At 45.0% G+C, this 26,443-nt stretch overlaps 1 protein-coding gene across 3 annotated transcripts in view; it reads left to right on the forward strand.

Moving 5' to 3' along the window:
- The window catches only part of RETREG1 (reticulophagy regulator 1), an 80,167-nt gene that overhangs the window by 34,386 nt on the left and 19,338 nt on the right, over nt 1-26,443 (forward strand). Inside the window, exon 1 of one of the 3 annotated variants that reach the window (XM_015585718.2) lies at nt 11,581-11,815. The exons of the other annotated variants lie outside the window; for them this stretch is intronic. Coding sequence (XP_015441204.1) covers nt 11,781-11,815 — 35 coding nt within the window. The 5' untranslated portion in view covers nt 11,581-11,780. Of the gene's footprint in view, nt 1-11,580; nt 11,816-26,443 lie in introns of those variants that run through there. 3 annotated transcript variants of the gene reach the window in all.

Genomic DNA, 26,443 nt, shown 5'->3' on the forward strand with positions numbered 1-26,443 from the left:
CGACAGGTTATTCTCTTGTCAGCTGCCAGTTTAGGCCTTATTTACTGACGACCTCTTTAGGTGAAATCATCTTCATTAAAAGAAGTATGATCCAGGACAGGACCCCAAAACATAGAATCCCAGACTTCGATTTTACTTGTAGGTTTTTAAAGGTAGAGCTCCAGACTTTACTAATTTATTTTTTTATAGCGTTTATCTGATTATGGAAGGAATAACGTAGGTGGGGAAAGTTTCAGAAATACTTAAAGCACACAAAATAAGAGTCGTAGAGATAGTCACTATTAGTGTTGGGGTTACATAGCTCCTTACAGATGGTTTTCTGTAATCAGTTGCAATGGACACGTATTCTATAATAACTTGCAGTGTGTGTATGTAACACAGGGGTTGGCTGACTGCGGCCCGTACTCACCTATTCATGCTATGACAGTGGAGTCGAGTAGTTGTGGCAGATATTGGCTATCTGGCCTTTTACAGAAAAGGTTTCCAACCTGTTTTAATGTGTCAAGCATCCCCTGCCATTAGATGGTCTTCAAAAATATGCTTTTAAGGAATATGTGGCGTTGGGGCGGGCAGATGGAAGTCATATTTGATTTCACCGTGTCCCTATTCCACAGTGCTCCATCAGTAAACCTGCTTGGCTCTGCCACCTGTCATTCCCGTGGACCTGGGCTGGGTCTCTCTCCTCACTGGCTTCCACACACCAGCCAGAGCTATTTCAGTGCACTCAGAATGTGGTCTGTGCCAGAACAAGAGACCTTGAATGTGTGGTGACGGCCCCCCTTTCCATCACCGAGGTCCGGGAAGAGTTTCTGGCCACCTCGAATATATAGGCTCCCTGATTGTAAATTTAAAGGGTCCAGTTTCCTACTCATGCTGATTGTAACCACTGTTTTATAATTTAGTGATGTTGTGTATATATATAAAATCATGTCTTATTTACATAACACGTTAGTTTTAAAATGCTGCTTCCCTTTCTCCCTTCATGTCAGTGTTGTTGAAACGAGGGCCAATTTTTTGAGCCTAACACATTTTCCAGAACAAGTTATCTTCACTCCTAAGCTGTGACAGAGAACATTTAAGAAGTAGAGTCACCGGAAATTGTACCAGGCTATAAACAACTACTTCAATCGCTTTGTTCCTAGTTTTATTTTTTCCCCAGTTCCGTTGTGACGTAATTGACACACGGCCTCGTATAAGTTTCAGGTGTCCCACATAATGATTTTGGGTATGTTTCTGCTGTGAAATGCTCAGCACAGTAGGTCTAGTTAACATCCATCACCTCACACAGTTTCTTCCCTTCCCTTGGGATGAGAACTTTTAAGATCTACTCTCTTAGCAACGTTCAGATATGCAATACGGTATTGTTAACTACAGTTAGCAACAACATGCAGTTAGTCATGCCGTACATTACATGCCCAAGACTTATTTATCTTATAATGGGAAGTCTGTACCCTCATCCCCCACCCCCAGCTCTGGCACCCACCAGGCTCTTCCTCGGTCATCACATGACCACTTTATTACTTTTTGAAGAAAATTTTAAAAAGCTTATTGGCAATAACACTTAATGACCCTCATTTATAATAACCTTTTATTTATGAGGTCACACCTGCACAAATAATTATGAATTCTTTGATAAATGTCTTTCTCTTTAATTTTATTATTATTAATATCATGTTACCACTTCTATCAGGTAACCTCTGTGACATCCAAAGGCTTCCCAAGCATTGATTGATGTCATTTCAGCCATTTTTCCTCCTGCCGTACTTTTCTAAGTAAAGAAATTAAACATATAGCCCTGGTATGTGACGGATTTGGTAAGATCGCAGACACGTGGCCACATCTTCCTTCTGAGGGATAACTTTAAGTAAAACAAAGCAAAGCATGTTTTAAAGGGATGATTGTCACCCCCATGGTGGACTCCGTGAGGTACCACCAGGTCCCCTGCAGGAGGGAACCCTGCCGAAGGCACCTGGGAGCCCAGTGCTTGTTCTTCCTCCGTCTCTAGCTCTGCCTCAGCTGCTGCCATGTTTAGGTGAGGGCCTGTGGACACACAGTTCCAAGAGAGGCACCATCTCATTCACCGAAGCCTGTTTCCACTAGACAAGCCTCGCTTTGCCTTTGGGGTTTGTAATTCCATGTGATTGTGAAGCCCCTGGGAACAGCTTTCTCAGTGTTGGTGAGAATCCCTGTTTATCTCCTTCCTTGAGGGCAGCTGCCCTTTCAAGGGGGAAGAAGGGACCGGTCATCCTTAGAAGACAATAGAAACATAATGTCCCCTCTTGTGCATCCATCTGCAGATGGTGTGGAAACACACACGGTTTCCCGGCCTCTGTTACAGCTTCTAACACAGTGTGGCCCTTGCTCTTCACTTATATTTAGGACTGAGGTGATGTTTAAATTTTAACTGGACACAGAAGCTAGATCAGGAGGAGTCTTAACTAGGTCTTTGCACAGTACAACTTGTGCTGTACTGTGCAAAGACCTAGTTAAGACTAGGTCATGTAGGTACGGGCACGTAATGTACGGCATGACTAACTTGTGTGTTTTGTTGTCTTATTAAAAATATAAGGTCAAGTTTGATATAAAAAAAATTCACACTGGTTGTAAATAAGCAGAAGGAAGGCAGCGTCTGGCAGCGTGAATCCGCTAGGAAGACCTGTGATGAGTGTGTGTACGACACGGCCGTGGTTCGATGCTAAAAGTGGGCACAGATAAAGGAGCCAAGTCTCGTTTCCATTTTTAAACTGTGGACTTCCTCTAATACTCAAAATAGGGAAGAAATGTGGAAGGTAAGGACAAATAGCACACGTGGGAAGGAAATTTGAGCTCGGTTTCAATCCCGGGGATTTCATCAGAGGAAGAAAAATGGCAGGTTGTCATGGCTCACGCATGCTCACGGCAGGTTGTCATGGCCCACTCATGCTCACGGCTCACCTGTGCGGACACCACTCGCAGCACCTGGCACACCATGGAGGAGCAGCTGCAGCGCCCTGTCTCACGTATGTCCTTGCAAACGGATGCACGCGTGTGGAGCACAGGCTCTCGTTCCCCCGTGTCAGCCCACCTTCGACTTCTGGGTTTAGTCTCAGTGTCGCCTCTTGGCTGGTGCCGATGTCGGGTGGGAAGGAAGCGAGATAGTCTTAGAGGAGGCCGGGTGCGCGGAGATGAACTCCGAGCTCAGCTGGAAAGTGTCGACTGGCCAGAGCTGGACAGGTCTAGTGGACCAGTGTCAAGAGGGCAGAGGGGTGGCCTCTCCGGGTCGTTGGAGAAGGCAGGGTGGGCACAAACAAGCTTGTGTCTGGAACCGTTTAAGCAACAAAATTAATAACATAACACTGGAGTATAACCTAGACTCTTACATCCTTCGAGTCCACATAAGCCCTCACTGGTATAAGTGATTGCATGAGTAATGAAGGAGGGAGGGAGGAGAGACAAACCTTCCTTACAGAAGAATTCCAAGTAATGTATGTCGCTGTGCCCATTCAGGAGGTGGAGCTGTGTCCCTGTGCACCACCTCCTTCCCCCTTGATGTAGGTGGCCTTAGACTTGCTCTCAAAGACTAGAGGTTGGAAAGGGAGAAACAGAAGCATTGCAGTGGAGGAACCCAGCAAACTCTGCGCTATGCAGATGATCGAGTTCGCATCGCCAGTGAGAAGTCACGTGGCCGTCACGAACCCCGCCCCCCCGACACGATATGATGCGAAAAGTGTCCTTCCCCGCTGTGGTCTTCTTCCCTCAAACCCATAACCTCAGTCTAATCAAGAGAAAAACACCAATTTAACCCGAGGGACACTCTGCAGAATACCTGATATCTACAAAACACTCCTCAGATTTGTCAGGGTCATGAAACAGTAAACGCTGAGCAGCTCTCAGACCTCGGGGACTGAGGCGGTGTGGTGACTCACCGCAGTGTGGTGCCCTGGATGCGCCCTTGGAAGGGATCAACGGACATCAGTGAAAAAAGCGAGTGAAACACAAAGCTGGAGTTTGGTTCACAGCAATGTACCGATCGATGTTGGTTTTCAGTTTTCACAAAGGCACTGTGGTCAGACAAGATGTTCCCCCAGGGGAGATCGGGCGAGGGGTGTACGGGACAGCTCTGTGCTACCTTCACAGCCCATCTGTAAGCTAATATTATTCCCCCCCCCCAAAAAGTTTATTAAGGTAAAATAATATTAAATAATATTTATATTAAACTTATACTATTTTATTAAAATAAAATTAGATTGTCATGCTTATAGGAGAGAGAGGGGCTGGGTGCTGGGTGAGGCCGGAAATCAGAACCCACCAGAGTCTCACCGGACCCAGTTTCTCTTCTGAGACTCCTCAAGGTTCAGGTTTTGGATTTGTTTCATTCTTTTTAAAGCTCTTGCTTTTTGGTGCTCATCGAAGGAGTTTTATTCAGACCCTGATGGACCTGAAGTCACTTACGGGGCACCTTCAAGTTCCTGTGAGTGTGTCATTTGGAACCCTGAGGTGGCCTGAAGGAGAGACACCACGTTTCTGAGAGGCCGGGTTTATGTTCAGTGAGGCAGGGGTTGAGGCAATGAGGAGACCTGTCCATTAAGTTACTGGAGGAGTCTGTCTGCCTTCCTACAAGGAGTGGTCATGAAGAGTCTTCTTTCCCACTCATCAAGATCAGCAGATGCCCAGCTTTTCTTGTAGAAAATGCTTCTAAGAGGGCTGCTGCTTCTTCGCAGATGCCTAGAGGCTGTAGGATATTGGCACATTTCCTCAAACCCCATTGCTTGGAGGATAGGTTCTGCCAGTGGCTGCAGAGATTTCTTATCCCCACCCAAGGCCTAGTCAGCAGACGGTGCTCAGCCAGCCAAGGCCATCATGGTGTCACATGGTGCAAAGGAAAAGAGACTAGAAGGAGGCTTTCTGGTCATCCAACCCATAACCACAAAACTAATATGAAAATAATGTTTAACTACTGTAGGCCTGTTGAGCCGGAAAGTCTCCATTTTAGTTTGGCTTCTCCACAAAATACTGGGTAAATGTATAGCCAAGAAGCATCTTATCAGGTGCTATTTAGGAATGAAAAGTGATATTTAACGCTGACCTGAGCAACACGTGCTACGGACGATCGACATATAACAACAGTAATACGCAATCCATAATCAAACGGGAGATTGTCGCTGCCCTGGCTCGCGTTGTATTTTTAAGCTCGAGATAAGCTCGGGCTGTGTGCCACTGTTGTTCAGTCACCCTAGACTTCACCGTCCACAAAGACCCCTGTCTCCAGGATCTGTGATCGTAGAAGTTTCCTGTTTCCATATGTTTGCTGAGAGCAGTGAAGTCTGCCAGACCTCTTTTTCTCCTAAGGCCATTTGTTCTAAATTTCTTGGAAACGAACATCGCCTGTCAAGGACCTTTGCCCCTGAAACACACGTTAGAAGAGAGCGTTACATAAGAAAACAAGAATGGTTCAGGAACAGGTGTGTTCCGCAGGGGAAAAGCTGGAGCCAATGGTAACATTCGGCCCCCTAGGGAATTTGATTTTTATCAGTGTCTATACTTGGAGTTTTATAGATTTCGGGGAGTGACAGAGGAGGTTGGGGAAGGATGGGAGGGAGAAGAAATAAAGAAAAAAAATGGTGTGATATGGAAGCATATCAAGTACGTTTTAAGGAGAGAAGGAATGAGGAAGTAAGGAGGAATGGAACCAGCCACAGGTGACCACAGGCGCCTGGGAGAGGGGGTGTCGTGAACAGGGGTTTGTGGAGACTGTGTTTAGTGCAACGAAGTGGGTCTCAGTAGACATGGGACACAGTACAATCCAGCCAGCGGCGTAGGGCGCTGGTCCCAGCTCCGGCCTTGTTTCATGTCGGCCGTTCCTCCCTTCTTCCTTAAGTGGTTGCCAGACGGCCTCTTTCTTCATGTTTCCTAAGGCCAGTCCTGTACCCTAATTCACTGTCACTTCCTGCTCTTCTCCTGCATCTGCCACCACCCCAGCTTTCCTGCTGTGAACCCACCGAACGAGTGGGCAGACGGGTTATATCGGTGGTGTTTATACGCGGCTCCATGAACTTAAACGGTCATTAACTCCTAAATATCACTATTTAAAATTTAACAACACATAATGAACTTTTATGAAAAAGCATATTCGATTCTAAAGTCAGGGCATCCCATAGACGGCCATAGAGGGCAGCATGACAGAGATGAGGCCGGCACAGGGCACAGCTCTCGGAGGCTGTTGAGTCTCGGGCGCTCCCCACCAGCCTCTGCCCCGCCCGGCTTCCCTCCGGCCCAGACTCTCGCTTTCCTTCCTGCCATTTTCTGAGTCTCCTCCCCTATTTCTGTCTTCCGCTCCTGGCCTTGTCACCTCCGCAGGGCTGCGGACCCCTGGACTGCTGCGCTCTGTTCTGTTCTAAGCCATACTCTGCAGAGAGCTTTGCTTCGGTATCTTTTTGGGGAGAACACAGTTTAACCATGACGGGGTCAGATGGCAGGTGTGGCAGAGGCAAGACCGGAAAGGCGTGAGCGGCTCTCACTGGCCAGATAGTTGGAGGCAAGGATTTGGTTCCACCTAAGTGGCCTCCCACCGAGGCCATGACAAATTATGTGACAATCAAGACATGACAGTCTAGCACTTAACAAAATAGAAATTCTGACAAGTAGGGGAAAGAAAATGGTGATATATTGAGTTACCCTACAATTGATGCCCAAACGGGTGCACCGATAAAAGTGAAAGCAGAGTATTATTGATTATGCCGGGAGCAGAGGCACAGCTGGGGCTGGTTAGGCTGGGGACTAGGGTGATATAGAAAAAGGAAGGTTGACCAGAAAGCTGAGGGACGGGAACTTCAGAGGCTCTGTCGGTTTTAGAGTGCCAGCTATTTTTGGATGAAAAGAAATCTGAGGGAAAACACTCCATGTGCAAAGCTTTAAAAAGATAAAAATGATAAAATGGGTAACTGAGTCGAGTCTATTCTAATTATCATGAGAAGAGATGGCGAAAAAAGCTTCCCGCTTCCTCTTCCTGGCGTCCAGATGATCTAGGTCCTGACTTTTTAACTGTATCTTGAGCAGCTCTGGGTTTCCAAGGCCCCAGTCTGGTGGCTGCCTTGTGGGGGGAGTGAGCGCCCTGTCCCCATTTAAACCGAGTAACTCCTTTGTTGATGTACCTTATATTACTAAGGTTTGGCATGGCATTTGGGGAATCAATCAGCTTTTATTGCTTTGAAAGCCACTGATCTAGGACACGTCTCAGTATGATTCCACCAACCAGAAAGCAAGAGAGGGGACCATCTCACAGTAGCGTGACACATCGTGGCGAGTCATCATATCCGTCACCATTCACACCGTGCACGCATACGGTTGTTTGATCCTTTGGGTTTTTTTTTTTTTTTTAATCTAAGGGAAAAATGTTTTTTTTCCCACTCTGTGCCAGAAATATACTGGCTTTGATACTAGTTCCATACCCTTTTTCCACTGTTGCAAAGTGGATGAAGTATAGTCTGAATTTTCGCAAAGCACAGATTCTGTGTGGGCAAGGTCGGAAGTCGTTGGCGGCGTATGAAGAAGGCGGGGAGGGGAGTTCTTCGACTCTTAAGGCGATGGGAGGGGGAGGGCTGGCTTCCTTTTTTTCAACCAACGCGTGTCTTCTACCAAACTGTCGGCTCCTCGAAGGCCGAAGGCTGGGACTCTCACTGGTCGCGCTCGAGGGAGCGGTTCTGAAGCCTGATGCTCCCGATGGCCTTGTTTTCCACGGGGAAGAGCGTTTTTTTTTTTCTTTAGTGACAGGAAGCCACAGAAAAATGTTCTCCCTTCCATTTAAAAGTAACTTGTTTCCTTTTTCCTATGTTCAGAACAATTTATTTTCTTATCGTAAGAGCAATTTGTATTTGTTGCTGAAAAAGAGAAAATACAGACAGGCAAAAGGTATAAAACGGAAAATATTCATTATTTTCTTAAGCCAGAGAAGAAAACCACAGTTAACACCTTGGCTTAAGCCCTTTATCCTGCTTTTCCTTCCTCTCCCTCCTCCCCTCCCCTCTCCTCCCATAGCCTTATCCTCCTGCCCCTGTGCTCCTTTCTAGATATTTTCACCAGTATGTAAATACATATCTCTATGACCACATACCACCGGGTAGGACCTTCGGCTGCGAAGGACAGGGGACAGAGGTTAGCAACTAGCAGGTGTGTGGCCAGTGGCAGGCTGGCGGGGAAGAGCGAGGATGGTAAGAAGATGATGAGGTCGCCGGTCGTACACATCGGAGAGGAGAGGCAGGGCGGGAATCGAGCACTCAGGAGGCAGCCTGGCTTTGAAGAAGTTACTTCTGGGATCTTATTCTCGTCTTCAGAGGCTGGAAGGAAGGAAGGAAGGAAGGACAGGAAACGGTTTTAGGTGGAGAAAAGCAGAGGCCAGGGTATCGAGGGAGTGAACGCTGAGGGGACGCTTCTCAGTAATGTCTCGTTCGTTGCCTTTTGTAATCTCTGTCTTTTTCTCCTCTGATTAAAAGCGGTTCCGGAAATGTTTCTGAAACAATTGGCAAGACTGTGTTAGTCAGCTCTCTCCGTAACTTTTGTTTTATATGTAATTTAGGTCGGTTTTGTAAAGAAGCCGAGAACTGAAGCTCTAGAGCTGTAGGGGCCAATGGAAATAGGATGCGAACTACATATATCATTAGAAATGTTTAGTAACCAAGTTAAAAAAAAAAGTAAAAGAACAAGTGAAATGCATTTTAATAATATATTTTTTGTAACCCAGATATCTCAAACGCTATTTCAACTTGTAGTCAATATAAAAAAATTAGTAATGAGATATTGTACATTCTTTTTTCCCTAGTCCATCTTAAAAATCCATTTTCGCGTGCTCAGTGGCCACACAGAGCTGGTGGCTGTCGTGTTGGACAGTTGGCTCAGGAGGTTCACACAGTTTGTAGCAGTGAATGCTATCTAAGAAAAAAATGTGCCTGTTCTTAGGTGATGAAGACTCTCTCTCCGGCCAAACTCTAGGCGGGCTCCTCTGAGCTCTTTTTCAGCTGGGCCCGTCCTTGGGTATGTGCTCAAGAACCTATTTCGGCAAGAATCCTGTCAGTGGGATTTTGAACGCGTGTGGACATAAAAAACTTAAACTATGGAAGTGTCTGGCCACACTTTTGCCAGAATGTGTGCACTCTGCTGTCTCTTCAGCTGGAGTCAGCCCCCGGCTTTGTCACCAGCAGGTCACCTAACTGCTGGGCCCCCGTTTCAGCCTCTGCAAATCTTCGATAGCTTCTGTGGCCCTCAGGGTCTCTCCCACCTCTGTATTCTCTGAGTCCTTAAATTCGATATACCCTGTGGATTTCAGGTTAGCACTGACGAAAGACCCCTTGGCACCCCTGCTCCCCACCCCTGCAGGGCGGAAGGTGTCACCGATGTGAGGATGCCATCCACTGTGTCAGTCGTGTAGCCACATTCTCGGTTTCTGTCATCTGTGCTATCCGCGTTTTCCCTTCTTGTCCTTGTGAATTTCAAGAAATTAAAACAAATATGCCTAAAGGAATCTGTGGTTGGAGCAAGTAATTTAAAAATACACGAAAGAGTGCTTAAAGGAAGTATTTTAGTCCATGGTAGCGGCAGGCAGGTCACCTGTTATAGCCCTTATCGGTTACTTGTCCTTTAAGACCGAGAGGCGGTTTTCCAGCAATATGTCCAGTTCTGAAGTAACCAGCAGCTCGGTTCTGCAGCAGCGACACTCACAGATAGCCAGGCGACAGCAAGGCAGGAGCTCGGGGAACCAGAAGTAGAATTAGTGGGATAGAATCGTCAGAACTGAGAGTTAGATCGCAGAACTAGCGTTTTTGTTTTCGTAGATAAGGTTACATGAAAATGCTGCAATACTCGCACTGACAATATTGTCAGCGCTTCAGCTTTTCGGTCCTTGACCGGCACCGCACGTTGCTGTGGTTCCCGCAGCCGCCCGCACAAGCCAATCTCCAGGGCTCTGCTTGTGACTGTACTTTCAAGGTCAACAGTATTTGAGTTATGGGTTTGAGTGTCTGCACTGACTTCACCTTAGACTTTGGAGTCTAACACTGTAGATGTTGCGTGAAATATGAAAGAACCGTCTTCAATGACGATAGGCGTGTATCACAAAACAGCTAACACCATCAACAGAAAGCAGATTCATATGGTATTCGCTTCAACTTTTCAGTTCTTTAATGCTTTAGAAATCACTTCGACACCTATAAATGTGAAATAGACGTCAGCTGAATATTGCCAGGATTAGCTATGATGTGACAGTGGAACAAGGACATTCTGAAAAAGAAAAATCTATTGTTTCATAATAATTAGATCTTGTTTACTGCTTTACTTAACATCACCAATCAGGGAAAAAAAATGATTTCGAGGTTTTATAAAAGCTTTTAGGGTGCATTCCTAAAGGAATCTCAGTAATTTTTTTAATGAGGAAGGAGATATACTTTCTATTTTTAAAAACTGAGATATAACTGACATATAACATATATTAGTGTCGGGCGTACAACATAATGATTTGATATTTGTGTGTGTCATGAAATCGCAGTAAGTCTAGCTAACATCTGTCACCACATAGTTATAAATTTTTTTTCTTGTGATGGGACCTTTTAAGATCTACTCTCTTAGCAACTTTCAAACATGTCACACAGTTTTGTTAGTCGCCATTCAGATAGCCAGGCGACAGCAAAGATTGCATCCCCATGACTTACTTATTTTATAAATGGAAATTTGTACCTTCACAGTTTTGTTAGTCGCCATGCCGTAGATTGCATCCCCTTGACTTACTTATTTTATAAATGGAAATTTGTACCTTTGGACCACCTAGGTGCAGACTTTTCTCCCAGCCTTTTTAGAAGCAAGTACAATCGAAGTGATTTTTGTCCTGCTCTTAGAAGTTGCAACAAATGAGGATACGTAGTGATTGGTGCCTCCTACACAGTGATGAGCCAAGCTTTAAAAACATCTGAGGCTCACAGCTTGGCCATGTGCCATTGTCAAGTCGCTCCCTGATGACAGACGGAAGTCCTGCAGGAGAAACCATATTGCCCAGAGGAACATATGGACTCATCATATTATTTGTGTGCATATTACTCTGAGTTGAGAAATCCAGATGACCCAAGGAAAGATTTTTCTTGCAAAACAATATCCCTCAAAACAATTTTTTTATTGGCTTTTTTTTCCTTTCTTTTTCTTTTTCTCTTTCTTTCTCTCTCTCTCTCTCTCTCTGTCTCTCTCTCTCTCTCTCTTTTGCAGAGTGGCTAAGCATTCCCAGAACAAACAAATCTCTCAGCTGTGGCTCGTACAACCCATTTGATCTCTGCCCTCCTGCTCCCTCCTGTGTGTTGGAGATCTGATAGCCCAGGCTGAATTTTCAAGCTCCCCGTGGCCACCCTGGTCATGCCAGGGAAAAAAAGGAAAGAGAAAGAGTAGGCAGGCCTAGGTGAAGTCATCCCAATAAAGGTTAATAGCTGGGTGGTGACACCTTCTCACACGACTGGACAGAAAATGCTGGGCAGTGCTTTCTCCCAGCTGCCTGTCATGGTACTGGGAGTAAGAGGTGACCTATTTATTTTTAGAAGGGGAGAGTCATGATAACTCGGCTCTGAGTTTCATTCAAGGCAGGCAGGCGTTTTGGAAGTTTGTAAACACCTACTTTCTGAGTAAGGGAGGGGTGCTTTTTTTTCCAAAAAGGAAAGAACTTGACTCCTGGGGCTTTTCCCTGCTGACACTCATCGTGAGAGTGGAGAAGAAACCACTGAGGCACGGAAGTGCTGCAGCCTTCTCCCCGGTCTTAGCGTTTTTAAAGGGCAGAAATGCCTGAAGGTGAGGACTTGGGACCAGGCAAAAGGTAACTGTGGTATATATTTCTTCTTGAGTGTATTTCACTTGCTAGTAATCTTTATTTTTTTTTTTAAATATTATGATAAATTTAAAAGGTAGTTTATATTAACACTTTAAAATATTAGGAATGCATCTCTCAATTCCAGGAAATAATTTTCTTTAGCAGGAAGAGACATAAAATTAACCTAACATACCTGTAGAAGCATATGTAAATAAGTATTCTTCTTGAATGAGGAAATGATAGCATGAAATTTTTAAAAGGGGTTTCCCCTTACACGATGTAAAGCCTACTTGAATTTTTTGATGTTTGATTTTTAACTTTAGGTGATAGTTGTTGGAAATCAAGCTAGTGAACATTTTAGGAAATGTTTGCATTTTAAAGGCTTGTTGACCATTTGTAAACATTAAATATTAGACCAATATACCAATTTAGATATGACAATACTTTTTTAAAAACAAAACAAAACAAAACAAAAACACAGTTATCTTTGAATATGTGATCATTTGGGCCCTCATATGCAGTAAATGTTTTGATGAATATCTAGTAATATCTAGTTTTAAGAAGAGGGGAGAGAGAGATGAGAAAGGAGATAGGCAGTTATTCCTGCTAATCTGAGCATAATGTGTGCCCATCTCGAAGTTCTCCATTTCTAGCCCCACTGCTGTGTTAACGAAATCTGTACGATTCGGTTTCATTGGAACCCTATGACAATCATAGAAATTTAGACATGAAGAAGTAGAAAGAAAGCTGTTAAAATAGGAAAAGGGGTCATTGACAACGTCATTGTCAGAGAAGGTAGAAACTGGGAACTCTCTAGGAACAGAAGTGCCAGATATCTTTTTGGTCCCTTCTTAAAGATAAACATCCCTTTTCAGCCATGATCATGCGATGTGTGTGTGTATTATAATCGATTGTAATCCTTAGAATTGTCCTTAAAAGCTACTTTTCTCTTTAGTTTCCTAGCTTTTATTTTCTTTTAGATTTCTTCCCAGTAGTATATCAAAGGGGACATTAAATTGGCATTTAATTGAATAAGGAAATAATTTTCTACATAAAATGAGACATTAAATCAAGTACTTAAAGATAACATTTATAAAAAGGCCTAGATTTAGGACCTAGACTAAACTAACTCGTTAGGAGAACATTTTTAGAGAATTTTAATGTTAGTCTTGGTTTCGAGATGATGGATCGATCTACCTGTATCATGTGTGGTACCCCGTTCCCTGTGACATTTTAACATGACAGGACTTTCTCTTTTTCTCTTAGCATCTTGGAGTTCTCACCAGCTCTCTGCATAGAATTTTGCACAGAATAGGCATTTTTAATAAAGACTTGTTGAATGTCATTTATTTTTAGACCATTTTTATGCCCTCAATAAAGATTTAGGAGGCCTGATCATTTTGGAGACTGACGAGAGAGATTCGGCCAACATGTCATGAGAGTTGCCTTAATGCAATGTAATATCACGATCAATTAAATCGTAATTAATTGTGGATAATTAATTATGAATATTTTGAACTAACAGTTTGTGATGTAAATGAAACCAACATAAGATTATTTTCTAAGAATTTTTTTTATTGGCTACAAAGGATAAACAGTTAGAAAGGAGAATATATGTCTTAATAAAAATGATCATTACCAAGGACTAATAATATATTTGCTGAAAACAGGAAACTCCCTCTCATCGCTTGGCATTCTCACCAGTTCTCTGCATAGAAATTTGTACAGAATCCCTACTCCTATTTTTTTATTTCGATGAGCTAACCCCCAGCTTTAACGTTCGGCATGTTTCTATGCAATATCCTTTGCTTCGATTCAGAAGTTTGTTTTTTTTTCCGTCTGTGCAGAAAGTTAGAAAGGGCACCCCAGACGGGGAAAGTTGAGAGCTAGGACAGAAATAAAGTATTACACTTGAGAGGGAATTTTACTCTTGCAAAATCTGAGACTAAATGCTGCTAGACAATTCCTTTGGTTCCACATCTGAAAGAGAAATACCTGTTAAAGGGGGTGGATCCGACGACAAACTCGTGCTCAGGGCTGGAGTGCAGCAGGGTGCAGCTGACTCTCATCACAGCCGGTCACATTCAGGCTTCTTCATGTTACTTTAGTCCCATTTTGAAATGTGGTGCCCCGAATGGCTCTGTAACCAGCAGTGAACTAAATCTGAACGTCGTCTTTTAAATCAGCCGAAACCAAACGATACGAAGCTTCATTAGTGTGTCTGGATGTGTGCCACAGGCACCCTGTGTTGGACCGATTCGTGCACTAATGATCCAGTGGCTCTGAGGCACCAAAGAGACGAACGTGAACACGGCTGCCTGGGAGGGAAGGGAGGCGGGCGAGAGGGACCCTCCTCCTTGCTGTTTATCTTGTCGCCAGTCATAAACACTCTTGGTAAGAACCGCCAAAGACGCCAGCCCGGTTTCAAGGTCAGAGACGAGGGGAGAGGGTGTGTAAGAATGGCATTCTGAAACGGGATGAGCAGGCAGGGGGCACTGGGCACCAAAGAAGGAGAGGAAAAGTGAGGCGAGTGGCCGGGAGCATAGACAGGACCAAGAAATACGAGGAAGGTCAGACCGTGGCCAGAGGCCTGGATCTGCGTGTCTCCTTATCCCACCTAACCCGGGGCCCCACCGTGGAGGCAGCAGCGTATGCCCTCAGAGAGAGTCAGTACCTGGCTGGAGGATGGGACAGGTGTAACATTTCCTCTTCCGGCTGCCGGCAAGGGGCATGGGCCCTAGAGTCCCAAGACTGAGCTCTGCATGTGTCCTACGGAAGCATGTCCCCACAGGACCGTCGCGTTCACACGTTGCCTGGTTCACTCTATGTGTGTTTAAATGCTGTGCCAGGCGACTCGAGGGCAGGTGAGACCCCTGCTCTCACGGAGTGTCTGAATGGGGGAGACAGACACTCGGTGAGTTAAAAAATAAAGAATTTTTCAGGTACTGATAGGGCTGAAAAATTTTTTAAAGGTAGCGTGGGAGAGTAGCTGGCGTGGGGTATGAAGGAGTAGTTAGGAAGGCCTCTCTGGGGAGGGGAGGTGCCCTTGGAGCCGAGATTGGAAGGGGCTGCCATGTGAGGGTGTCAGGTGAGTGGTCCCATACAGGACCCAGTATGGCCACGGATCCTGAGCGAGGGATAAATTGACGCCTGTTAGGAACAGAAAGGCAGCAATAGAGGACATTGAGTTGGAAAAAGGTATGGCCAGATCCACAGTGCCTCATCAGTCATAGTGGGAGGTGACGAGAAGTCATCAGAGGGTTTGAAGCTGGTGGGGGTGTGAGGCCACCTAAGTAATTCAGAGGCATTACAAGGGAGTATGCTTTTGTGAATTGGCCTGAGAACTTCATCATTTATAACTTATGGAAACATGGATTCGGAGGTATAAAAACGCTAACTTTGGAACATAACTAAATTTGTAAGTTGAGGATTAGCTGGATATGCATTTCAGAAATCTGTATAAATTACACATCAAGGGAACCCAAGGATAGAGGCCAATATACTGGACGTTCAAGACAGCACTGTTTCTTACAGAGTAGTTTGTGGTCCCCCATTGGGTGACAGATAACTGGGTCCTCTGCCTGGTCACTCAGGTCTGCAATAGGTGCTTAGAATCATATGAGGGGCTTTACCTCCGGCAGAAAGAGAGCAGCTTGTGCGTCTGACCCCGCAGTGACCCAGTGGGGTGGGTTCTGGGTGTGGGACAGCCTTCGGTGTCTTTTTTTTTTTCTTTTTGGACAAGTGCCTCATAAATCAACAGTGAAGAATTGTGATTTGGTGTCTTGCTGACGATGAGACAGCGGGGAGAGGACTGTCGGGATGCCCTCTTGAAAGTCACAGATAGCAACGTTTTTTTTCTAGATTATTCAGAAGGATCTAATGTTTAACCAATAAGTAGAATATCACCAGAAAGAAAATATGCCGTTTCAGCGATTAAGAAGCAAAACGTTGGCCGTTAACAGGACTCTCTGAAGCATTGTCGTTTGACATCATATAACGTAGTAAAGACTGAACCCTTCGACTGAGAAAGGCCGCCGAGCCTCTAAAACTGTGACGCTGGGATTTGCTCACAGATCTCACTGCCCTGTGCCGGAGTGGAGGGGTGGCCATACTCTTGAGTTCTGGCTATATGAAGGGCTATTCTGTTTCAGAAAACCAAAGCTCTTTTAAGGCACAATGGCCTAATTAGTATCTGGAAAAGGCATTAGCGATCGCATTGAATTTAATTCTCGAAAGGTTGAAAAGAAATTGATTTAAATACAGTCTTCGGTCCAGATGTTCTAATAATTCAAGTGGGTACGATTATAGGCTTAATTATACATTGTCGATGAAGCCTTCCCTTTGAGAATACTATTTCTTTAAATTACGAGGTGAGGCTAAAAATAGCCTCCCAAAGAAATCTGACAAGTGCGCCCATCTCAAGCTGTACGTGAGACAGGTTTCCATGAGCGAGCATATTTCAGCTTTCGTACATCTGAAAAAGTTCTTCTGCCGCCTTTGCTTTTGAAGCAGGCACAGGGAGCCAAAGTCAGCGAAGTTCACACAGCCAGCAAGAGAAGGGCTTGCGTTTTGAAGGCAGGCAGCTGACTCCCGAGGCTATGCGGTTAGGCACATGGTTAGTCACGTGGTGGTGATGCACTGGGTGGGTTTGATGCTCAGGTCAGTGTGGCACACAAGGAGAAAGGAGGGAGTGGCTGGAGGAGACTGGAGAGGTACCTAGGAGGCCCTCAGGGGGCTTCCGTAGGTAATGGTGTGCTGGTCAGTGTTTAATAAGTGGTTCTGGGAGCGGGGAGGGGAAGCTCTGACCTTAGCATTCGTGATCCCTTACAAGCCACCCATATGAGGTCACTGAAAGTGGAGCTGGGAAGAGATGGACATAATTGGTTCCAGAAAGCATGTTGGAGTCGGCCCTCGCACCTGAAGGGGCTGTGGACTGATAGGGGAGTTAACGTTTAATTCTAACCATGCTGCATCTTCCTCGTGGATCTATTCCCGAGACGGACCAGCCACTCAGTAAAGGCTCGTTGAAGGAATTAATGGTTTGTTTGTTTTTCTTCCTCCCTCCTACATAGTCATGGAAAACGTCTCTCAGGCCTAGAATATGTTTAGCACTTTTGAAATCCTGCTTGGACGCAGCTGGGCTAATATTTGAAATTGATTAGGAGCAAGGAGAACAATGCAGTCTGTCTTTATTGCAGGAGCTTGTCTTGCATGCGATATCTTAGCTCTAGATGACCAGCAGCACGCTCCCGGATCCTCGCAGCTCCCCGCTGAGCTTCCGGTTACCAACCCCTGTTAGAGCCGATTTCCGTTTTACAAGCACAGGGTGACCCCTAAAACGTGATGAAGGTCTCTGGGTTCCAGTGTGGGGGGAGGGCCGCAGCTGCTATCTGGTGGGCCCCAGACGGGGCTGTCCCAGTGCTGCCAACAGAAGCCATCCCTCCCTCACAGGAAAAGCCCATCGTGTGGGCTTCCCTTACTGCCAGCCTCCTTCCCGCTTCATGGGCAAATCCGTGTCTAGATCCGTCCCGTTGTCTTGCTGCTTCTCCCCACTGTGTAAATCGGGGTCCCGCACCGGGTGTGTGAGTGCACGGGCTTGCCTCGGGCATATGTCATACACAATATTGTTTCTCCACTGAAAGATGTTATAACTTTTCATTTGGAGAAATAAAAATAGTATAGGAAAAATGAATATAAAGAAGAAAGGATCAATGGTCATCTCACTATCCTAAAAAAGATACTGATTTATTTTGCTTCCTAGTATTACTTTAGACACATTTTCTTGGCATACAGTTTTGTGTGTTCCTTCTTTTCTCTCTCTCTCTCGTGAGCATTTCCCAATGGCATCTGAACATTTGGGAAGCATTTTTTAATGCCTGCACAATATTCTATCCTTCGGATTTTCCCCACATATATTATTACTATATTATTGAAAATTGTTTTGCCATGTAAATGAGAGAGAGATATATCACTTTAATTTTTCTAATTAGGGACCGGCTGGATCAAAGGTGTGAGTCTTAGGAACGCTGTGAATCTTCCAAACGATCATATTTCCATCTCTGATGTAGCTGTTGAGAGGCGAAATGACAGCTCACCACCAGCAAGTGCATGGAACCGTCTAGAATGCACTTTTGTATGCTCTTCTTCCCCGGGCTTTTTAATTTTCTTTCCCATCAGGCCTCTTAGCCCCATTCCCTTGTAGGGTCACCACGCCCACCCATGGCTGTAATGGCTGTGGAGTACGCATCATGCCGTGAGACCCAGCGAGGCCTGGACCCATCCCAGCCTCTGCCCCCTGGCGTGGGCCCCGGTGTGGGGCTGCGTTTCCTGGACAAAGGTGCACCATTTATACAAATGTAGCTGTGGACCAACGCAGCCTGCTCCCTGGGGTCTTTATTTTATCCTTTGTTTTCTGTGTATTACAAACCTCGAATCCTTTGTGGACTGGACTAAAATACAATCATTACCGAGAGAATAGCCTCCGCTACACACCAATGAAATACGTACACATATATGAAGAAACGGATAATGAAGTGTCCCTTTCACCTAGTTTTTAACTTAGGACTAAGAGACACACAGCAGTTCAGTTCTAGAGAAGGCCATTTACAGTTGGAGATAGGGCGAAAGAAATGCCTGGATTTTATGGGTGAGAAAATAGGGCATCAGCTTGCAGTGCCTAAGGAAAGGTCACTTTGAAAAAGAGTCATTTTCTTCAGCAATCAGTCTTCTCTTTCAACTCAGATCCAGGGATTTCAATTTGTTTCTGGAGCTGGTTGGCCACGCTGTAGCCTAGGAAGAATGTCTAATAAGAACCAGCCCAAACTCAGTGGAAAGACCTTGGGGCGCAAGTGAGTTAAAACTCTGTTTATGTTTTCCAGCCGTTCTTGTGAAACCACTAGTCAACTCTGAATGGGAAAATAAAAATGACCTCAGGGGGAATACTGGCTTCTGGAGCTTTGGCCAGAGTAACATGACCTCATCCAGCGTCTTCTGTCAGTGAGGTGCAATCAGGCAAGACCGTTTACCCCGTTCTGCTCCGATTGGCACTTTTTCTAATTTTTCTTCGTACTCTCATTCACCCCCTCGCTCTCTCATCTCGTTGCTGCCTTTGGACCTTCACGCCATGAACTGCCATCTCTCACCTACGGAACCCGCTGTCTCTGAACCCCCAACTGGCAAAGGCGAGGGCCAAACCCGGATGTGGCAATGCGTGGCAATTTGTCTAGGTCACAGAGTGTCCTGATGCAGAAGTTGGGAACAGTGGGAGGATCCCGGCTGTCCCTGGGAGAGACTCACGAGTTAGCTGGTGGTCCAGAGGGCATTGAAAGGAGACTCCTGTCGCTCTCCCAGGCCGGGCCACACTCCTCCCCATACCCGCCCCTCCCCGCCTTCGCCCTCCCCCGCTACAACCTCATTTTTGCAGGGTTGGCCTGCCTCAGCTGATCGTCACCCAGTGGGTAAATGCCACCGAGGGTATTAAAGATGTTGCCCTGTGATTTTCACAGTATCTAGGGAATGGGGGAGGGGGGCAGGGGATCCGGACTGTGGATCCTTTGCCTCGGACAGGGGGACTGCAGCTGTGAGGACCCAGTGTGGGAAGAGGTGAGGGAAAGGTGTGAACCCCCCCACATCCCCTCTCCCCAGTAACCGGGTTTTGAGGAGTGCAGAGTTTCCAGGGTGGAGCCTAGTGCCCCAGAGTTGGGCCTAAGGAGGGTCGTATAGTAATTACCATCATGATGTGGCCTCCTTGCTGGTTATAAACAGAACAAGCAGCTGTGCACAAACACTGCTCTGTGATTCAGGAAGTGACATCTCGTGGTGGTGTTCTGCTTGAACTATAAGCAAGTGCTTTATTTCAAAAAGAAAACAAACCCATCCATTAGTGGGGCATCTTCAAAGTACACCCATAAAAATCAAACCCGTAAACTCCATCTTTAGATAAAGTGAGGGGATTACAGATGTGTGTATGTATGAAATTATTAGCATCTATTACTTATTCTATGTGGAACTCACAAATTATATGTCATTTGGATGTTTAAACATGGCTGTCTTCTCTAAGAAGTTAACAGCGTGTTTCTGGAGCAGCTTGTCATGTAAGTGGTGGTAACTTTCCTTCAAAGTAATGAAACTGAATGTGGATTCTAAACAGTCATAGTTTCTCCAGTTTTCAAGATTTTAAAGACTTCCTTTCAGAAGCATATTTGTGTTTGCATGGGAAGGCTTTGAGATGTTGACTCTTAGAAAAGGAATACATACGTAGATTGATTACAGACCTAGATTGAATCAACTTGCTTGCTGAAACGAGAAGAGATTTGCTCAGTAAACCAAGACCCAACAAACACTGGCACTGACAATTAAGGAAGTAGCTGACAATCCCTTTTGGGGGCAGAGCAACGGGGAAAATGGGAAGCTGCTGTGTTCCATAGGGCGGGTGCGAGGGTTTGAGGGCCGCTGGCTTCATTACCTCGTGCCAACTCCTGTAAACTCGCCGTGGTGCCTGGAGTTCTGATAAGGACTGTGAGGCCTTGTTGGGAAGGTTCTGGAAAGAATGTTATGATTAGTGTGAACTGTTATGTTCGGGGAGGGTGGGCGGTTGTGTGAGGGAGGCACAGTGTGCCAAGATGAGAGTGGGGGTGGGAGGTGGGAGTTTGGGGGAGCAGGGGCGGAATAATTTTCATTGATTTAACTTTGAAAGACCCTAAAAGTTTTCAGTGATATCAATGGCACCTTGACCCCCTCCCCACCCCTGCCCCTATTAGTTCCCAGTGTTCTGAAGCTTGAAAGGGTAGCAACTTTACCCAGGTTAGATACCTCTGTGCTAAATCCTGGGTAAATAGGGCAAGGACTATTTTAAGATGAGAAGGAAAGCTTTCTCCTTGAAATACTTTACAAATCAAATCTGGCATATAACAGTTTTACCAGTAATATGACAAAAAAAAATTATGTGCTTATATTTCATTTATTATTAGGTTTTCATACAGTCACTGTAGAACAGAAGTGGCAGGCCAGTGGGTTGGAGCTGGAAAGATCTGGAAAGGTCTGATCCAGGAGCTGCTGCTTCTTGGCTGTGTCTGCTTTCTCATCTGGAAAATGGGGGCATTTACTCACCTCCTCGGGTTGTGGTGACGATTAGGGGTGACATGACAAAGCTCTCAGTGTAGTTCCTGGCACCCGATGCGTGCACAGTACGTGGGAGGTGCTTTATAGTAGAAGCTCTTTGAATGGTTCCCAGTCGGCTCGCTGGGTTAATCAGTGATCTCCATCACCGCTGTAGAGCCGGCCACATGGCTAAGGTTGGTGACAGCCCGAACCAAGCAGACTCGTGCAGGCCGGAAGCCCAGTCCACCCAGCAACCCGATTTTATAAATCACGTGTGACCGGAATGCAGCCGTGCTCTTCCGTTAGCTTATTGTCTGTGGCCGCCCTCATGCTCCGGTGACAGAGTTGAGTACGGGGACCATATGGCCAACGAAGCTGAAAATATTTGGGATCTGGCCCTTTCAGAGAACGTTTGTCCACCCCTCCTCTAGTGTGTAACTGCTCCCACCGCTGGTGCTGTGCGCTCAGCAAGTCAGTGTGTTTCTTCACAAATCCCTTTATGCCCGTTGCTGTTGTAATTGCATCACAGAGAACAACAACATCAAAAAAAGGGTATTGTGAGAGACTCTGTGGTTTGTTCCCCAATATCCGCTTCCTTTCCTTTGGGGACAGAATCTCAAGTTGCAGCTAGACGACGGCCACCAGCAACGATCACAGTTCCTAGGCGCTCTTGCAGCTCGGCGTGGCCATGTGACTCTGCAGCAGCCAGGGGGACGTAGGCGGAAGCTGTGCCTGCAGCTCACAGGCCATGAGTTTGCGGGACAGGGCGTGCCCCCTGGTTCGCTTTTCCCTTTCCCGCCGGCTGTGACGTGGATGTGGTGGCAGCAGCTGCTGCCTTGGACGTGGGCTGGAAGCGCGATGTTGAGTGTCTGAGCAATAAGGTGGAAAGAGCTCGGGTGTCCAGCATTGTGGAGATCCCACATCGGCCCTCCACCACTGTGCTCTGCTGTCCGTGAGGGAGAAATGAAGGGCTCTCCTTTAAAACTCTGTCACGTCAATATTTGAAACAATAGGTCAGCTTATATCTTACTATGTAACAGCCGTTCACCTCTGTGAAAACAAGTTGAGTGCGTTGGAGAGAGAGTCATTAAGGGTAAGTTGCTAATAAATATTGCTTTTTTTAAAAAAGTGGATGAAACTTGGAAAGTGGGTAGGGATGAGCATAAGAATGATCCTTTATGTGGGTTGTTGGAACATTATTAAATTCTTCCTCCTTTTTAAATAAATGAAACTAGAAATTGTAGATGATTCATGGGGGCGGGGCGGTATTTTATGCAAGACCACCAATCTTTGTTCCGTGCCCTAAATCAATTGACAGTTTTATAAGTCTCACCATATGTGTATATAAGTTAATATTTGTAGGATCGAGTTGAATGCCCCAAGAGTGTACTGCCTGGTTTATTAGTCCCCCAGTCTAAGAATATTCATATCCATTTCTTGCTAACATGGTTTGGAATTAATAGTTAATTTATGCTATCCTACATGAAGGAAGGGAGAAGTAATCTAATACTGAAAAAGCGGCTTAAAATCGACCATTGTTTGTAGTATGTACGATAGCCCTGTTAAGCCCCACGATGAAAATCTGAGAACGGAGGAGTTAACTGCTCCCCGGTCATTGGGCGCTGCTGGTTAGCAGCACCCACCGTTTTTGGTGAATTTGCCTTTACGTTCTAATCCCATCTCGGGAATCTCCAGCTCACGTTGCCAGTAAAATCGTAGGTTCCTGCTTTGACCAAATGCAGACTTTCTCATCATGTGAGTGGATTGCTGATTCCAGAATCTTGAGCAGGAGGTGTCATTGATTATCCAGTCCAACAGGACTCCACCCAGGGCCCATGGACCCTCTCATTTCCTGAGATATTTCAAAGGGGGGTGGTGATCCAGAAAAGATTAATATCCAGTCTGGTCCGGCCGGTTATTTTGCAGACCTGGGAAACCAAGTTCCGCCCGTGGAGCAGTCAGAACTTCGAACGGCCTCCCAGGGCCCCCTGTGACCACTGTGCTGCTGGCCTGCATCATAGCACATCCTCACATTCTTTAACTTCTCTTGTCAAAAACAAAAAGGCTCGTACTTTCTAATTTATGTAATCTTTAACTGAGCTACCCTGTTCCAATAAAAGGACGTGATTCGTTAAAAGGACATTAATTTTGTTTGCTCTTATGATTCCAAAGAGTCCCTGCATAATGGAATTCACAGAGTTGATTCACTCCTGGCCTCACTGGCGATATACTCAAAGTGAACTTAATTTTTGAGTGAACCTAATCATACAGTTGGTCTCTGGGGTGTCTACTGGTATCAGGGATCGCTCAGATCATATTGGAACAGGGTAGCTCAGTTAAAGGTTACATAAATTAGAAAGTACAAGCCTTTTTGTTTTTGACAAGAGAAGCAATGACATATATCTGACTTTAAAAACAATTGCCTTTTACAGAACCCAACATTTTGATGAACTGTTTTTTCCATTTCTTGAAAATACAGTATGGTTACATGAGCTAGAAAAAAAAAAAAGAGAAATATGCGTGATAGATTCAGTTCTGATCAAAATACAATTCTAAAGCATAGAAATGTATTTCAAGCTAGCAATTAAAGGATATATCTCTTATCTCTCTCTTTCAGTGCATATTTCTTTAAAATAGTCATTGTTTTGTTTAATACAGGTGATTTTCTCTGGCCATCTGGCTCCATTGGTTCTATATTGGCTATGGTCATGTCCCTGAAGACTCATTATCTTTACTGCTCTCATCTAGGCTTACGAGCTTCCAAGTAGCTCAGGAAAAAATGTTTAGCATCGCTTAATTGACATACTTAGCTTCAGGGAGACAACCCCTAGAATGTCCAGACCCGGTTAAATGCTATTTCATAGTACTTTTGTCCTTGTGCTTCTGGATGGTTCTCACTTAGGAAAAGTAAATAACTGACATTGATTAAAAAGCTATGTCACCTTACTAGAGGATCTTACCAAGTCTGTTTCATGTAACTGAAATATACAGTATAAGCAGAAAACAGAATAATAATGAACAAGAAGGTATTTAAATTTTTACCGACTGGCAAATCCCAGTAACAGTGACCTCGAGTGAGAGGCGTAGGGTGTGGATTTAACACTGTGCCTGAGGGAGGTGGTGGGTGTAAACACACACGTCCCTTTTGGTGAAGGTGACTTCCTGATTCAGTGAAGGTGACTACCTGGAAATGGCTAGAATATTGGGCAGGCAGATTTCCAATATGCCTGGCACTTTTCCCGCACATAAAGCACACGTGGCGGCCATTAGGTTCTCCTGAAACTTGGACTCTGGAGGCAGAGATGAACACTCGAAACAGGTAAAAGTGAAGGAGGACCGTGTAGATGGGCCGGCATCTCTCTCACGGGCAGAATGAGGTTCAGCCTAGATCGTCGAGATCTCACTTATTTGCACTGAGGAATACTAATTTTTATCCCTGAACAAATTAATGATGTGAATAGAAATGAAATGTTGGAGGAACTCTTTAAATCTTCGGATACGAACACAGTGACTGTATGGTAATGAGAAATACACTGACCGCTGACTCCTATTCAGTGTGGTATTAGCCACATTCCTGTTGCTGTTCCGTATCTGTGAGAAGGTGGGGGAAACGCATTGCTGTAGAAACTCTCTCTAAATCAGACAGGCTGCATTAATTCATTTTTATAATTTTGTTTTCCTAAAGAACCTATTACTAGGAGAAATAACTTCTTTCGAAATCTGTCCTCACTCCTTGGTATCAACCACGGTAACCCCCTCTCTAAGCGAAAGACTTCTTCACAGTAGCACATTTCATGTGCCTGCATGTGCCTGTGTTCCTTTCTAGTTTGTGCCCTGCACATCCCCAAATACATCCCCATCATCCGTGCATGCTGGTGTTGAGTTTTGCATTGTATCAATTTACCATTAACATGTGCACTCTCCACACAATAGCCTATTCTTAAAATCCGATTTTTTGAGGGAGGCTGATGGCAAGTTTAGCAAGGATCGAGACATCATAACGAGATTCTCATTTTTTCTGTGATTGAGAAGAGTGACCTTCTTGGTAAGGCTGTGTTCCTTTAAAACCACAGATGTCATTCCGTGGTGGGCTTATAAATGAAGATAAATGAGAGATGCACTCTTTAAGAGTTAACGTGAGAATGCAGCCTACAGCTTACCAGGCCAGCATCTCGAATGGATACCTCAATAACTGATAGCCACTGACTCCAGATTTGCCATATTCCAGGCTACCCTCCACTTAACACAAAGACCGACGACAAATTCTCCAAACAAAAGTAATTTTAATCAGCCTTCGTATTAAGGCACTTTGGAGGAATTTGATCATTCACTCAGTTTGGGTTGTGTATAACAGTTCAGGCCCAATGAGATGGGTAAGGTCTCTGAAAAGAAAAATTAGGAACTACACTGCTGATGAAAACTTTCGCACTGTAAGAATTATATCCTTTAGTATTTTCACAGAAGTGTAGGTTTCATCTAACTAGGCCAAAGGTGAGGAAAGCAGGGAGAGGACATTTACTTCTGACTCCAGCTGCAGTAAACCCTGGATTATACTTTGTTGGAAATTATGGGTCCCAAATAGAATGCGAAGAAAGGCCGATCTCCAAATTAGCCAACCTGCTTCATGATCATTTCTGTTTTCCTTTGAGAAATGTTTCTTGACTTTTGGCGATTATCCATCCTTCAGGGATAAAGTAGAAATGTTTTCTTCCCTCAGGGACAGTGATCGAAGCAAATCTTGGCATTCACAAATGAAATGGTGTTTAATCTCCTGCAGGTCTCAAGTCGGTGCTTGTTCTGAGCTAGTAATGGAATTTAAATTGTTCATGCCCTGCGTTTATGAAAGTCAGGTTGTTGAAAAGTTAACAAAATTGAAAACGCTGGAAAATAATTTCTAACTGGCATCTGTTCATAGAAACTGGAATAATGTAAGAAGTAACGTGGTGTTTGAGTGCCAGCTTTTCGAATTGTCTCGATGGATAATTGTTGGTTTGTGCACCTGGGGAAGTGGCAGTGTGCAGACTGAGATGGAAGGGACAAAGGGACAATTTCACAAAGTGACTGACCTCTGGTCCATTTGAAACTTAGTATAAAAAGAGGGAGAGAGAGCCCCAAATAGAACCCCAGCTTGCCAGGAGGGAGGTGGCGCCTGCTGGTCCCTGGCCTTGGGAGAAGTTGCTCACGTGACTGATTGGTCTGAGAAAGTGAAGGCTTCAAGTTCAGTGCTATGTAATTTCTTAATCTTGTGTTTGCTTATTTTAATCCTCCAGTCGACACATCTCATTTGCTTTGTCATGTTCTAATGCTGTGTTTGTGCAGAGACACGTACCCCTATTTTTATTCTGCCTGCACACACACACACACACACATGCATGCACACACGCATACACACACGGAGGAACATATTATATATCCACAGGATTAAAAAAAATTCTAACACATTGCACTAAGAAATGTTAAAATCTGTAACTGGATACTGACTGACCTTTCTAAGAAAAATTCGACAGGAATTACCATCAACAGATGTTCACTACC

The sequence above is a fragment of the Pteropus alecto genome, unplaced genomic scaffold (genome assembly GCF_000325575.1).
Source record: "Pteropus alecto unplaced genomic scaffold, ASM32557v1 scaffold152, whole genome shotgun sequence".
Classification (NCBI taxonomy): Eukaryota; Metazoa; Chordata; class Mammalia; order Chiroptera; family Pteropodidae; genus Pteropus; species Pteropus alecto.